The following is a 16,296-nucleotide window of genomic DNA, read 5'->3' as shown; positions in this document are numbered from 1 at the left end:
GACAGGAAATTGAAGATAACACACTAGTTTCAGACTTAATGGTGCTGGGACAGGGAGGGGGCTGTGCCTAAGAAAGAGTGCAATGTGTGAAGTTGCACCACTCAACTCATAAATGTGCAATGCCAGCTGTGATCAGTGGTTTGTACACTGCAACCAGACTGATGTTTGCTCTTGCTAGCCATAATTCTAGGCAGCGAAGAATGGTGAAATGGTATTTGCTTAAATAATGCGTCGGGAACACCAGTGGAAGCCCTTTTTTTCCACTATAGTTGGTATCTAATTGAACAAGTATGCAAATTTTTCATCGGTTTACATAACTTGAGATATCAAGGTTTATATTTATTGGCTATACAGTCTGAGGCAAACTGAATTGTATTAGTCGTTATTGACTTTATCCTACTGAAGTAGCTATCATGTTATCATAGCCTTTTCAGGTATCTTCAGTTTTTAAAAGCCCTTGTAAGACTTTTGTATACTTATGAATGTTAGTAGAAGCTCTCTTATTTAAGTTAACTTATTTTCTAGTTACTGTAGCTCTTTAATTATGTACAACATATTTTTAAACTAACTTGAACTCATGTCATGTCAGATAAGGTGTTGCACTTTTATTTTTAATTATTAAAAAAAAAATTACATTTTTTTGCTCTTGAAAATATTTTATTCTGAGCCACAGTTACATGAACAGTAAAGATTTGCAAGTTATTGTTACAGTACAACAGGTACATTATTGATCTATTATAACCATTTATATCACATTTTGCTTGTCTGTGTTCTGAAGGGCTTTCTCACATTATTGAAACTCGGAAAGCTCTTGACTTAAGGATAAATCTCCAGCCGTCTTACTTGTTGCTTCCAAAGTCTGGCTTCTATCGTGACAAGACTGACCTCATCATTGTGGATTTTGGTAGCTTTCAGGTACTTAACAAGGTTATCGTGTGTGTATTGTTTTTATTTAATCAGTGTCGTTTGCAGCTTCAAATACCAGAATTTGCTAACAATAACTTTAAATCCAATCTTCTACAATGACACTTGTTCAATGGTGGCACGTATGAATAAAATATCCTTGCCTCTGCCTAAATTTAGAATGCAATTGTTGGCATATTTAGATTTCTTCTACTGTATTTTATTTAGCAATGTGTTCATAACGCAGTATATGTTTTCCCCGATACTGTGAGCACAAAATCCATTTATGTTGGTTTCTGAATCGTGAAGTGTTTGGAATAAAATATTTGTGCAGGTCTTCAGCAAGATGTATTCCAGAACAGCGATTCAAATGCACATTTGAAATATTTTTTTCATTGTGGAATATAACTTGATAAATCACCAGTCTGCAAAAAGTTCCTGATTCCTCCCAAAATCAACTGTAAATGCTGCGTGATATGTTGTGTTTTGTAGATAACGTGCAGCAATATGGCGCCATAAGTCCTAACTCCGTATATAACATGTTGGAGAAGTGTGCCTTAATATTAATAATGAAGCATTAAAAAGTGTAGCTTTATTTAATAAGCAGGAGTCTAAAACTCATCCTGGCTATCTAGTGGGGACCGGGTTACATCCAGCTTTGTTGTGTTGCCGCATCAGAGGTCCGAGCAGGGGCTCTCCACTTTAGCTCCAGCTGCTAGCACAGCGGCACTGGAGAGGTTTCTAGTGGCATCTCCACAATTCAAATGAATCCAGGTGGCGCATTGTCTCCTTGGAGCCTGGAGGAATTCAGTAACACCAGCAGCAGATCATACTGCCCCAGGGTCTGGCTACAGAACTTCTAGAGCTGAGCTTAGCTTGGAGGGGGTGATAAATACTGGATCATATCCTCTGGAGGATGCTTTGGGTGGGAGATTTAAAGATAAATCTCCCAGCCCAGCCTAAGTGGTGCCAGGGACGAATGGAGGGGGAGCTTCTCTCACCCTGGCAGAGCATGAACATATGAAACCCTCCTTGGTTCCTGCAAGACACCTATACCTGATGTATTCCTGTGACCTACAGATAGGAGCTAACACTCTCATTCATCACCATGTTGTCCTGTGGTAAACCTAGCATCAGCAATGTGCCCGCTATCTAACAGTGCTGATCAAAAATAAGTCACATTCACCAGCAGTGAGGCACTACTTACACACACCAGAACCAAGCTGTTGCAGGTGCCAGTGAAAGAGCCCTTTGGTAACAGCAATTATTCTCCTACAACTGGAGACACCATAGTGGTGCATTCACAGTTGATGCATAGTCAGTGGGTTTCTATTGTCTGAAAACACCAGTAGGAATCGGCTGTAATGAATGGTAAGAGGAACACCAAGGCAAATCTGTAAAATTAACCTTCTGACGGTGGCAAAGTGAGTCCATCCTGTCACACATATACTGTTCAATATCATGTGTTTACAATAAGAACCTGGTGAAGGTCCTGGTGTAGGGGCTAAATCTGGTGATTAATATGCAATTGCCTAACATTGATAGCCGCTGACCTAGCAGAAATTAACCATTAGTAATCGGACTAGTAAGCATCAGATAATACATTCAAAACCCAGGTGTGGAAAGTGGTTTCTACAGATGCGGTCAGGGCCTTTATTAGGTGGACTGGGGATTCTTTTGGGAGATACTGGTGGCATTTAGTATTTGCCCATTTTCTTTAAACAAGTTCAGATTTTATACTTGACTCCCAAAACCTGTCTTAGGGCAAATTGCTCACTTTCACCCTTTTTTCCATTGTTTTGGGTCAAAAGGAAGGGGTATTTGTTGTCTTCCTGCAGTTTTTGCATTGCCTTTCTCATTTCTTGCAATTAAGGTTAGAAATTGTGAAAGTTTTAAACGTTCCTTTCATTTGGATTAGTGCAGGATTTGCTAGTGTATTTAAATTATTCAGGGTCTAGCCTCGTGAGGGTGATCTATGTTATTGTGGGGCAAGACATTATTTTGGATAAGTCATGTATACCAATTGGTCATGCAACACTTGACCCTGTGCTTCAAAACCTTCCCTTTCATTTTAAAACCGTAAACCAGTACTAGATATAAAAAAACATAAGGTTGACTGACGTATGGCTAAACCTCCTTTTTGTCACTAAATTATTAAATTGATTCATGCAACATTCCCCTATCTGGTTAATAGGGGTGTGTGTATGTATGTGTTATATATAGTGTGTGTGTATAAATCAAAGATAATCTTTACTTCTAAGGTTGCACATTCTAATTGCTTATAACTAAGTAAATGGCATGTCCCTTCTCTTAATTTATCAGAACGAACTATCAAAACTCTTATCAAGCTTGCACATGATATCTCTTCGTCAGTGTTTTAATGGCTGGAGAAGTAATTTCAAGCCTGTGCGTAGCCTGCCAAAAGCTTTTAGATTAAATTAAAGAATAAAAGCTTTGAGCTATGATATAGTGGGTATAGTCTTTTCTAAAGTTTAAATGTGACTTTTATTGTGATCCAACCATACAATTTCAGTAGCAGCTTAATTGGTTAGGCTCTGCACATTACAATTTGGCAAGCACCCTGTAGGGAAAAAAATGTTCTTAAAGAACAGAATTTAAGGTAATATTTTGTACCACTGAATCTATCAACATTTATATTAACAGAGCTTTAATGGTTAAGCCCAATGTCCGTTTTATGTTAGGGGTTAAATGTGCAAATAAAGTCAAAGGTCTATTTTGCAACTATAACCAATATTCTATCGGTAAGCATTTGCTATACACACTCTTTTAATAGATTTTATACAGCACTTGCCTGTTCAGCTACTCCTGCCATCTTCAGCTGGCTGACCTTCATAAGTCCGCTTCCTACGGCCTCCCCTCCGCAATATCATCTGCATTTTAATGCCGGAAGCACTTGGTATTACTTGCTTCAAACTCGATGACCTAGGTTTTGTGGCATGTAGTTGGTTGCAGATGGAGGACTCGCAACATCTGGTCCCCAAAGAAGCTGCAAGGACAGGGAAGCGCTATGAGAGTGTATATAGCAAACACTTAGGTAGGGTAAGGAATATATTTGCAAAATAGACCTTAGGGGTTATAATGTGAAAATTAGACCCCAAACAGAAAAGTCCATGAAAATGGAAAGACTAACATTTTGCTATAGAAATCATGTTATAGGTTAGTACAGACTATTAACCAGTCACTGTATCATGACATTATACTCATCTGAGAAATCAATGGAAGGCATAATTTGTGTTGTGATAATTATCCCAAGGATGTTTTTGAACCCATGTGGGGGAACAATGTGTGTCGCTAAACAATTTTTGCTTGTCTTGCAGCTCAACAGCATTAATCAAAGTTTTCACCCTGTTGCTGGTTCCTCATCCCTGGAGGAGCTGATGGATAAAGCTTATGATAAGTTTCATGTTCAGATCAAAAAAGTTCAAATGATGTTTGGAAGACCAGGTATTGATGAAACACTTGTATGCTGGGAATAATGGGTTATGTGCTCTGTATATTATTCTTTTTTGTAAGAGGGGCGCAGAATCACCACCCACGAGAGGCAGATCAGTTGTACAAATAAGAAATATCCTCCTTCCCCTACTTTACCCCCTCTTCAAGTCCAGCCTTCTCTGTAAGTGCTCTTGTCAAGGTGGTTAGGGTTCCTCCAGCTGGGGTCCCTCCTTGTTACAATGGCAGCGTAGTAAATCTACACAGTACTCCTGCTTACAGTGCAGCTTTAACCTCTTTTTGTTGTAAATCAGAAATCCTAAAAAAAAAACAAAAAAAGAAAAGTATGATTCAGACACTAATCTGTGAATAGGGTAATATATCTTACATAAAAATAGTAAAGTAATTGCTGTGGGTTGCTTCCTGTTGCTCTTTATAAAGAGCAATGCAAAGTCCTTACAATGTAGTTAAAAGCTTAAGACAAAAGAACAAATAGCGCTGAATAATGGTAACACACTTTAAAAAGCCAAAAAGACACTTATTATGGCACAATGATGTAGTTTTTATTACGACAGAAAAATGTGCTGAAGAAACAGCTTTGTAAATCAGCACACTTTAATAACAATTTAAAACAAAGCCATAGGGATGGAGTTCCATCTTTTCTGCAAAGTGCTCGGTACAATCCGTTCCTTTGTGTAACAAAAGGGATTTCAATCCATCCCCAGGCTATTTGTGAGTTACAGCTCACTGACGAGTTTAATCTGGCTTAACCAGACTTTTCCAAAGCTGTAAAGTTCTCTGTGGCATTAAATTAATAAATTAGTCGACATAAGAGGAGGCATGCTTTCTGATATTACTATTTAATACACAGCTGTGATTCCTACATTATTATTATTATTATTATTATTATTATTATTATTATTATTATTATTAATTTTTATTTATAGGGCGCCACTAGGTATCCGTAGCGCCGTACAGGGACAAACAAAATTACAATACAAATGTGAGACAGCACAGAACAGTAAACAAAACGCACAGTAACTCAGTGAGCTCAAAGCACAGCTAGAGGGGCGGGGGGGGAGAGGGGAAGGTCCCGCATACGGCGGAGCCCAAGAGGGAGGGCACTGATGGCAGGGAAACCCCCAGAGTGGAGAGGAGGGAGCAAGAGGGAACAGGGAGAAGAAGGTCCTAGAGGAGGAGGGCAAGGTAGCTGGAGAGCAGAGTTAAAAGTGGTGAAGACAGGAGGAGAGATGACCCTGCTCAAAGGAATGTACCATCTAAGTGGTGGGGTAGACAGACAGAGAGACACGAGGGAGAGAAGGAGGATAAGGGAAGGGGAACTAAGTGGAAGATGCAGAAGATCAGGTAGGAAGTTAAGTGGGAGACTGGAAGGCTTTAAGAAAAAGGTGGGTTTTTAGAGCCCGTTTGAAACTGGACAGATTAGGGCAGGTTCTGATAGAGGGAGGGAGCTTGTTCCAGTACATTATAATGTTAGTGAGCTGGCTCTACAAATATGCACAAGTAACTGAAACGAAATCTGCCTAAAGTAATGATAAAAGCTTACAAAAATGCTTTCAATAAAATTCAGAAGCCTCAATAACTTGTTCATTCATAAGCATATCCCCAGACGGCTCTTTCTTTACAATGATTCTAATAGCATCTTACTGTTTTAGGCTTATGAACGAGAAGTAACCTTCAATATAATAGTAATTAGCATGTCCTAGTTTCATTTACAGTTACTATTATATGGGCCATAGTTCACTGCTGGTATGATGGAGTTTGAAAGTAAGATTCCTGTAATCCACATACACAATTTAATGGTACAGTTCTCCCACTTAATCAGATTGTAAAAGCTATACATTAATTATATAGCAATGATGGCTTTTATGAAACATTCTTCCTGTATTTCAGGGTATTATTCATAAATTGTTGTTTAGAACCTAAATATAGTATATTTTTTGCAAAGCCTTGAAACCCTTCAAGCGACATACAGTGCAAGGGAAACAATCACAAAATAAACTAGATACAGACACAGCAATCACTTGACCCTTTAATGTCGTTATAGGAAATAGCATATAAAAGTGCATTCCCATCTCTCTAGAAAACGAATTAACATTGAAACAATAAAAATTATAATGATTACATGAGACCAACAACCTTAGAGTTCAAAGTTGCTTTCAAGAATACTCAGCACATTTCTCACAGATTGTAGCTCTTAAAGAAAATATCCTTAAAATATCAACTTATTCCACCTGGGCATATAATAATGTTGGAAACACATTATTATTGAAGCCCACTGGGGAATTGTAAAACGTAAACTACATTAGTACTTTCACAGTTGATAAATTGTTTAATGGGGAACCTAATCTTAGAAACCACAGAGATTACAACTTTACTCTTATTACTGATAACACACGTCACATGTTAGACATACTGGCCTAATGTATCAAACACCTCAAACCGGTTTTGTTGGAAAACATAAGTTTCCTGTAGTAATTTAGAGTTTAGTTTGCTACAATGTACTCGGGGATAAGATATTCTTTAAAGTCCTATTTTTATTTCATTTTATATTTTAAAATAAAACATATATATATATATATTTTATCCTGCTTGTTTCTCAACATTTTTTCAGGCTGACATATTTAACCATAATTAATTTATTATTGTATTTCAAAATATATAAAGTAGAATTGCCAGCACCAAATTTCTCTTTGCTTTTAGTCTCTTTAGTTTTGGGTTTCACATGAATTGTCTATCTTGTGTATCTAAGCATCCTCTATTTGGGAATCTTGGTTTCAATAAATTCTTACACATCTTTTCAGTCTGTTAATCGAAATCGTTTTCTCTATCATCCTAATGGGGGACACTGGAACACTAGGGACGACCAAAAGCTGCCCCTAAGGGAGGGTATGTTTGGCAGTCACGGTGCACAGCACCTTATATACAAAACTGGACACACAAGCTGCTCGGTGGAGGCCCTATGCTGCGCTACCCAAGAGGCAGTGACTGACTTGGTGGTATGTGCGTTTATATTATCAGGGATAGGTTGTCCCTCTCCAATAATACCTGGCAAATTACCGAAGTAATCCACTGGGCAATGGTCTGTTAAGGAGTAACAAGTCATCTGTCCTGTGCAAGTCCCTAGGTCCTGTCCTCATGCTCACAGGCACCGAAACACATCCAGAGATTGAAGAAAACCCTCTTCCCCTGGAGACTGGTCCAATGCCAGAATCAGAATTTCCTGATTCAAGTGGAACCATGAGAACCTTAGGTAGAAATGAAGGTCCTAAGCACTATTCTGCTCTCATGAAAATGAGGAACACAGATCTGAAAAACAAAGCTCCCAAACTTTCTTGGCAGAAGAGAGAGCAAACAGGAAGTCTTTCTTCCAGGTGAAGAATTCCAACTCCACCGAGCCAAGGCAGTGAACCCCAAACTGAGATTCCACAGAACCACTGGAGGGGGTGTAGGAAAGCTGCACATGCATCACTCCCTGTAAGAGTTCCCCCATGGTCTTGTCTGACTGCACCTTCATGGCCCTTTCTGAGAGTTTCTTGTCCTGTAGTAATGTACTTCGGACTGTCTCTACACCTAAATAACAGATTTAGCCAGAGTGGAGTGCTTGTACAACCAGAGTTAGGAAGTCATAACCTGGTTTCCAAATTCCTTCTTCCTAATATCTAAAAATGCTCATAGTATCTTTAATATGATATCAAAAGGATGCATTGTCACCCAAGTCAGCTTTGTCTTACATTGACATCTGCTATACAACTACAGACAGTTAGGTCCCACTTGCCTCCAAGCAAGATATCTGTCTGTATAACTCCCTAAGACCTTAAGTGCAAATCTTTGCTATTCCTGTTTTCAGTAGAGCTTGATGAATACATTTAATTGGCTTTTTTATGGGTTTACGCCAAATAAGTAAAAGTTACCATGTGCTAAATTATTGGCAATTATATATTTTATGTTCTAAAAGAAGAAGAAAAATGAAATATAAATTACTAATTAAAAAGGGCCTGGTCATAGAGGTGAAATCACATCTGATTTTAAAGGGTTTAAGGATCCCACTTTTAAGGAGACCTGACTTCCCTTCATAATGACATCAGGAAGAACTATTTTTAGTTTTGAGCGCTTCCATTTCTCCTGTGCCTAAGGTGTTCACCTTTTGGTAACAAGGGCTTGCCATTCATCTCTACTGGGACAACTTCATGATCCATACCTCCTCCTGACAAACTTTGTAAGCAATATTTATACCACATTGTTGTAGCTCAGGTGTCACTTCCCAAAGTCATTACGGACTCAAATGATGCTTTTACAGGCCTTTGTTCAGGACATCTACCTCTACAGGCTAGGGTCTCCATCCTTTTTTGAGTGCCTCATGCTATGTTTCTCATTGGATCCATGGTTTGTAATTGGTCCCCTTTCTGGACATTCCATCTACATCCCCTTCACCAAGAACTCTTGAAGGAGTGGTAATATACCTCTCACTTGTTGCATCCACTCAACTCTGTGTGCGAAGGTACTGTTTGGGTGGTTGCTATGCAACTCTTACCTGACTATTGCAAATATTGGATTTTGAAGTGGAAACCTTAATGGCTATGTAGCAATTTAGAAAGTCTACAGGGTCGGTGTCCTTCACCCGAAGATCTTCTACTGTTCATTGTTCTGGCACTTAGGGCAATTTTTCATGTGGTTCTTTAGAGGTTGTTTTTTTTCCATGACAAGCAAGACAATATGGGTCCTCCTTCTTCTGCCCCAAGCTCATTTCATCAGCAGCACCATTGCTCTTGAGGCTCTTATTCTTAAACGCAAGGGCTTTTCATAAAGAGCTATATAGCCCATTCTCTGGGCTAGAAATTGTGTGGGACACCTACATTTGGTGATGCATGGATCATCATCATCATCATCATCATCATCTTCACAGCCACTTCCACCTACCACACCTCCAGGATTTTCGCCAGGGTAGGCTGAACAGAAAACTGTTTCTGCTCCCTGAAGCGCATCACCTAATTCCACTACTGTATGAAATATTATCAGGTGCTTATGGTGTCTTAAGCAAGCTTTTCCCATCCGAAACAGAGAAAAAAAATTTTTGTTTCCTTTGTGAAACTGTGTTTGGGCTGAAAGATTTATTTATTTATTTTTTACTTACTGATAGATATTTTTCTCCAACACCAAATGGTGACACAGGTATTCCCATATTGGGTGTTTGTTTTTTCTTTGCAGATATGTGTGTGTGTTTTCTTATTCAGATGTGTAACCCATTTTTTGGGTCGAATTATCTTTCTATTAATCTTTGCTAAACAAAACTTATCTCCTTGACAGAGGGTATGGGTTAGGTAGGCTAGTCCGGTCTTCTTTAACCGAGTGCTCTACCTCCTCTGGATATTCCTTAACCCAATTGTGAGTATGTGACACTCTTTGGCATCAGAGAAAAGGATTTATTGTTAAGTTAAAAAAATTAAGTATTTTTCTTCCATTCATTATTTATTTAGTTAAGGTAATAGGTTCAATTTCAGACGAGGGAATTTTGTCAGTGCCATAATATTTGCAGTACATATTATGTTTTAAATTTGATCCTCTTAGTTCTGGATTTTTGTTTTGCATTTCAACAGGAGAAGACTGGAAGACGGCACGAGGTTTGAACTCTTCCTCTCTTCACATTCTGCAACCTCTTGATATTGAGGTGCAGCTCGAGAAAGCCATGGTAGAAAGAGACAGCCGAATGCCTAGGTGGGGAAATCTGTTTTCTTGTATTTACTTTTCAATATTAGCCTTTGCACTAAAACCAGTTGACTATTTCTATAGTCTATTTATATCCCTGCTTTTCAGTGACCATCAGTTCAGACACTTTTGCGAGTGGGAAAAGCAAATTAATCCTTAATTCATTTTTCTGTGCTATTGCATTTTCATGCATATGTGAGCATGTATCTGTCCTTAATATTTGGTTTAGACTATTTGTAAATAGGAACTTCAAAGTTAAATGTGCATCTCATTATATAGTAATATGTTTGCGTTGGTGCCTATTATCTTTAGATACATTAGTTTATTTGGTGCAGTCTGGTTTTTCTGAGAATCAGTTTGTCTGGATCTCACTCATCAAAAAGGTGTGTTTGGCAGGTGCATGATACTCTGGTCTTGTTTCCTTCAGGTTTAAGGTGTCTGGAGAGTTGCCATTATTGCGTCTGAAGATCTCAGACCATAAAATTCAAGGAGTGTTTGAACTGGTTAATAGCATTCCCTTCCCTGAGCAGCAGGCCCCTACCCCAACTACTAAGGAGAAAACGGTGAGTCTGTCCTTAGAGGGTTGAGTGTCTTCCCATCATGTTGGTGTGCATGTGGGCTCTTTTGCACCCTTGTGTGTTGAGCTCATTTATATTTCTCTGCACGTGGCAGTTCCGGTGAAAACCACACCATCACTGATAAGCTTTATAAATGCCGCAGGTAACTTGCTTAATGTTTACTGGCATTCATGTGAATGTAACTTTGTCATTTACATTACATTGCCTGTTATGTGGAGGCAAATGAAGCATGTAAACAGAAAATTCCTAGGGCTAAAATACATGGGTGCACAAAGCAGCACCCATGTGCGGCCCCTGTAGCGTTTCACACTTATGTAAATAAAGCTTGGTTTAAAGTGTCGTAACAAACTTGCTTCTCTTTCTGCTCAATTCAGATTCGTGCTGTCCCTATTTTAACTGGAAGGACAGAAAAAATTCTTAAAAGAGAGATTGGAAAGTCACTACTTTTGAAGGAAGAATCGTCTGGTGAGCTGTCAATAAGCATATGATATATTGGTACTGTCTGTGCAAGTTAGAAAACAGACAGCTGTATTAGTACTTAAGGTTTTCATCCACCCAACTCTTTTTTTTTTTTTTTTTTAAGAGATTTCATCGAGTTTATTAAAGATTTTCAGTTTTACATGTAGTATGACCGTAACATGATTTTCTTAATTCCAAAAATAGCATAAGGGCTAATAAGCAGAGCAGAAATAAAAGATGGTGTGAGGGCGGGTGCGGGGTTGGCAGGAATGTTGGGCGGGCGGGTGCGTGGCTGGGAGCAATGGTGTGAGGGCGGGTGCGCGGCTGCGAGCAATGGTGGGAGGGCGGGTGCGCGGCTGGGAGCAATGGTGGGAGGGAGGCTGGCAGGAATGGAGGGTGGGCGGCTGCGCGGCTGGCAGGAATGGAGGGTGGGCGGCTGCGCGGCTGGGAGCAATGGTGGGAGCAATGGCAGGAATGGTGGGTGAGCGGGCGGGCGGCTGCGCAGCTGGGAGCAATGGTGGGCGGGCGGCTGCGCGGCTTGGAGGAATGGTGGGTGGGCGGGTGGCTGCGCGGCTTGGAGGAATGGTGGGTTGAGGAGAATGCAGGGTTGGGAGGCATGGTGCGTGGCCTGGGGTCACAAAAGTGAAGTATTTCACAATAGTAGCCTAGATAGTGCTAAAGGTAAGGGTAACATGAACGCACCGTATATCAGAAAATATTTTACAGTTTTATGTGGTGGTTGACTTTGCTAAAGGTTATCTATTTCCTTCATTTCCCATTTGATAAGATGGTTTGAGAAGCATTTGATTTGATTTTTTTCAATAGCCCTCTTTTTTTCTGTGGTTTCTGTGGAATTTTCTCAGTGAGCAGATACAATGAGAAGAAACTGTCAGAGGCAAATGCTGGAATATATGATCAGGTCATATGGGCAAGAGGTCATGATCAGGAATATATGGGCAAGAGGTCATGATCAGGAATATATGGGCAAGAGGTCATTTAACACAGGTTTTTGTTTATTTAAATTATGGTTTGTTTTTGTTTGTTTTTCACTTATTAATTTGGTGATAAAAAGCTCTCTTGAAGCAGTTTAAATCTCGGGGAAAGCCTAATTGTAATGATCAAATAGAGTCTGAAAAATATTGCCATTGCCACATTTCTGAAATAATTTATTCTATATTTTGAATGTAATAAATTTGCATTATCAAAAGGTTGATATAAATTTGCTTCACACACTCCTAGAAGACCTTGATAAAGCTAACATTGAGCATGTGTGTGTGCTTTTCTTCTTAACTTTCTGTGTCACTTTATTACTCTGTTGAAATGCCAGAAGTAAAGAGACAATTATGATTAATAGGGAAAATTATTTGTCTCCAGAATAGTACATATTTCATTAGTTGGGGAAATCTGCTACTCCTTGTATCTATATGTGCTCCACATGTGGTGAGTAAAAAAAAAACCCAAGATGCCACATATTAGTGTGATTAATATTTCTAAAGCAAGGAAATTAAATATAGACCATTTATCCAATAAGGCTGTGCTTTGCTTCTTATGTTCACATACATTAATTGTTCAGCTGATGTGATACTATTCCGTGTGAGACCACCAGGGAGATGTGTAAGACCTCATAGAGAAAGTTAACTTTTAATTTTGCGCGATAATGTAAGTTACGCAACAGCCCTCATCTGAGTTAACTTATCATACCCCTAGTCAAACATAAATTATATTGTTTCCTTACTAATATGTATCTGCAGTGAACCAAGAGAAAGTGCTTGGCAAAAAACAAACCGAAGATGAGTGTGGTTGGCAGCACCAATTAAAGCATCTGTATGTTATAGTGATATATGCGGTATAGAGGATATAATATGGAGGGCAGACTCCAACCTCAGGCTGTGTCTCGTCTTTTTTCCACACAAGGAATTATCTTGTCTCTTACTCTTTCCTTTGTTATCATTTAGACACTGATGAAGAGTTCTTTGACACAAGAGATGACGCTTTCTCGGTTGTTAAAACTAAACCCATCCAGAAGGAAACCTCTGTAAGAAATGAAACTGGGCCCACAGCAGAAACCAGCTATGAGGAACTGACTGATCTTCAGCTCAAGTTTGAAGTAAAAGAAGTAGGTCCTTTTTAGAATACTTTTAATTGATGTATGTTATGGTTCATCAAATATCTGGCTGGTCTTCTAAACATATAACTTCATCTCTCTAGGTTACAATAGAATTGACAAAACAGCAGGAGAAGCAGGAGAGTACAGTCCTGGTCTTCAGTATACAGCAGCTGGGAACTGAAGCCTGTGTTAAGACCTATGACCTCAGAGCTGTATCATACTTGAAGAAGATTACTCTGGATTACTATGATATTCTAGGTAAAGTACACTAAGAATCACTGCTTTCTTGTTAGCTCCATTCCTGACCAAGAGAATAATTATTCTTCTTTCAATTAATGGGTACAGTAGTAAGTAACATGCAAAAAAAGTAATACATTCACACATCGTTTTGAAAAATTGTTGCCAGCCCACTTTGATTATGCTGTTCCACCTTCTCCTGCATGAGGTTTTTACTACTGCATGCACTGTCCATCTTGGTTCTATTTTACGTTCCAGTATTGTCAGAATTGTTACTCATGCAGCACGGTGGGTCAGTGGTTAGCACTTCTGCCTCACAGCACTGGGGTCATGTGTTCAATTTCCGACCATAGACTTATCTGTGTAGAGTTTGTATGTTCTACCCGTGTTTGCATGGGTCTCCTCCAGGTGCTCCCGTTTCCTTCCACACTCCATAGCATACTAGTAGGTTAATTGGCTGCTCTAAAAAATTGACCCTAGTCTCTGTCTGTCTTAGGGAATTTAGACTGTAAGCTCCAATGGGGCAGGGACTGATGTGAGTGAGTTCTCTGTACAGTGCTGCGGAATCAGTGACGCTATATAATTAAATGGTGGTGATGATATGAAAATATGAAATCAGGAAAATGTTACCTTATTACCACATATACTGCTTTCGAAACTCTGTTGATTTTGTGTTACCACATTAAAGGTTTTTTCCGTGTTTAGATTGCTTTAATGTATTGGTGTATATACACCCTTTTGTAGTACCTACTAAATCTCTCTATTTTTATTTCCTGGCATTATTCTGATGGGTTATTTAGTTGTTCCCTAAGTATTTTGAGCCTTATGCAGTGCTTATTTTTGTTACCCTGAGAAAGATTCAATAATTGAAGCCACACAAAAAACATAGCAGACTGGTTTGTTATAACGGTACATGTTTCTCATACGTCCAATGGGTGTGGCACTGATATGCCCAACACACTTTAGACTGGCTACATAGTAACGATGAGGATAAAAGCGACCAAGTGGAAATATCCACTAACCATATAATAAATTTTTAGTATATCCAGCAGTTCTATCTGGGCTCAGGGATGCCTACCAGGGGGTGGACAGCCTGTGGCCTTCCTCCACCCCGGGTCCATGAGCCAGGGTGAGTAGCTTTGACAGCTATCTCATCCCCCCCCCCCCTTAGGCAACGGACATTGCCGGACAAGAAGGGGTACCAGAAGTAGCCACAGCAGATCTCTGTTGAGTCGGAGAACACAGCTGTGGCTTGGCTGAATCTCACACAGGGGGCACAGATTAGCGGAGAAAATCTCTGTTGTGGACATGGGGACAGCCATTTTCTGAATAGGAAGTGGAGGTCCTGGACTATTCTCTGCTTCCTGGCGCCAGCATGGAGCTTTCAGCACCATTTCCACACACTGTGAGAACGGAACCCTGCTATGCCTCTCATACAGGACAGGTTTTTACCTTGTTAAGCCGCTCTTTCTACAAGTTAATTTAAGAGTGTGTGTGTGTCTGTGGCTTATTGTTGTGACTTGTCACTGTCTAGCATTACAATTATATCTATTTTTTAAGATTTATTTATTGTACTGTTTGCTGAAGCTGTTAAACACAGAAGTGGTCACCAGATATTTTCTTAAATACATCCTGGTCCATGGCCTGGGTCAATAAGGCTATCCACGCATGGGCAGAGCAGTTGTCCAGAGGTCTCCAGGATGGAGCCCTTAGTGACAAATTAATAGTGCTTTCTGATCATATTAAAGAGGAATTGGAGTTTGTAAGGCAGGCTTCATTGGATGTTAATTCTCCCGCAGCTAAGCTCTCTGCATTAGTCGTAGCAGCAAGATGTTCTCTTTGGTTGCTCTCTTGGTCCATGGACGCGGATTCCAAAAGCACCTTGGAGGCTGTTCCTTTTGATGGCATCTCCCTGTTTGGAGTTAGTTTAAACCAGATTAGACCAATTTAAATTTAAGGACCTTAAACTTAAAGGTCAGAGTCAAGGGATTCAAGATGGAATCTCTCAGGTCAGTGATTGCGGTCATGGAACAGGGAAAGTTTTTAGCTTTCCTGGATATAAGGGGCGCTTACTTGCACATTCCCATTTGGCAGACCGATCAATGCTTACTGCGCTTTGCAGTAAAGGAAAATCATTTCCAATTCAGGGCATTACTCTTCAGTCTAGCGACCGCTTTGATGGTATTTACAAAGGTGATGGCAGTAATGGAGGCCATTCTCCACTCCCAGAGTGTCACGATAATTCCTTACTTGGACAAGCTTCTTTTGACCAGATCCTTCCTGGAGTAGCATGGTTGGATTATCAACCAGCCAAAGTTGTCTTTAATCCCATCGTAAAATATACGGTTTCTAGAGTTAGATTTCGACCCCAGGTGTCGAGAAGACAAGATCTATCGCTCCACTCCAGGATCAGAGACCTCTTAACCAAGCATCAGGTGTCCCTGCTGCGATGTATGATGCTGCTAGTTGATAATGGTGTCAGTCTTTGAAGCAGTGCCTTATGTTCGGTTCCATTAGCGGGCTATGCAGTGGGAAAAGCTGCACAAGTGGTCAGACTCTCACTCACATCTGGACAGGCAGATGATCATTCTGTCAACTTAGGTCCGCCTGTCCCTCACTTGGTGGCAAGGTGCTGGTACAGGCTCAGGTGTTTCTGTGCGGAAAGCCGATCATCAGGGAGGCACGCACAGTTCTAGGGCCATGAGCGAAGCCACCAGAATAATTACGTGGGCAGAGAGACGCATTCCAATTATATCAGCAATATTCAACCTAGGGGTGGACAACTGGGAGGCCGATTATCTCAGCCGAAATATAGTTCATCTGAAAGAATGGTCCCTT

At 40.0% G+C, this 16,296-nt stretch overlaps 1 protein-coding gene across 2 annotated transcripts in view; it reads left to right on the top strand.

The window, feature by feature from the left end:
- Window positions 1-16,296, top strand: part of VPS13C (vacuolar protein sorting 13 homolog C) — a 218,151-nt gene that overhangs the window by 69,316 nt on the left and 132,539 nt on the right. For both annotated transcript variants that reach the window (XM_075208356.1, XM_075208355.1), the window contains 7 exons: window positions 779-915; window positions 4,242-4,368; window positions 9,969-10,086; window positions 10,505-10,640; window positions 11,030-11,120; window positions 13,070-13,230; window positions 13,323-13,479. In XM_075208356.1, the coding sequence (XP_075064457.1) occupies window positions 779-915; window positions 4,242-4,368; window positions 9,969-10,086; window positions 10,505-10,640; window positions 11,030-11,120; window positions 13,070-13,230; window positions 13,323-13,479 (927 nt within the window). The remainder of the gene's footprint in view (window positions 1-778; window positions 916-4,241; window positions 4,369-9,968; window positions 10,087-10,504; window positions 10,641-11,029; window positions 11,121-13,069; window positions 13,231-13,322; window positions 13,480-16,296) is intronic.

This window comes from Mixophyes fleayi, chromosome 4 (assembly GCF_038048845.1).
Source record: "Mixophyes fleayi isolate aMixFle1 chromosome 4, aMixFle1.hap1, whole genome shotgun sequence".
Lineage (NCBI taxonomy): Eukaryota > Metazoa > Chordata > Amphibia > Anura > Limnodynastidae > Mixophyes > Mixophyes fleayi.
This window is presented reverse-complemented; position numbering and strand designations above follow the sequence as displayed.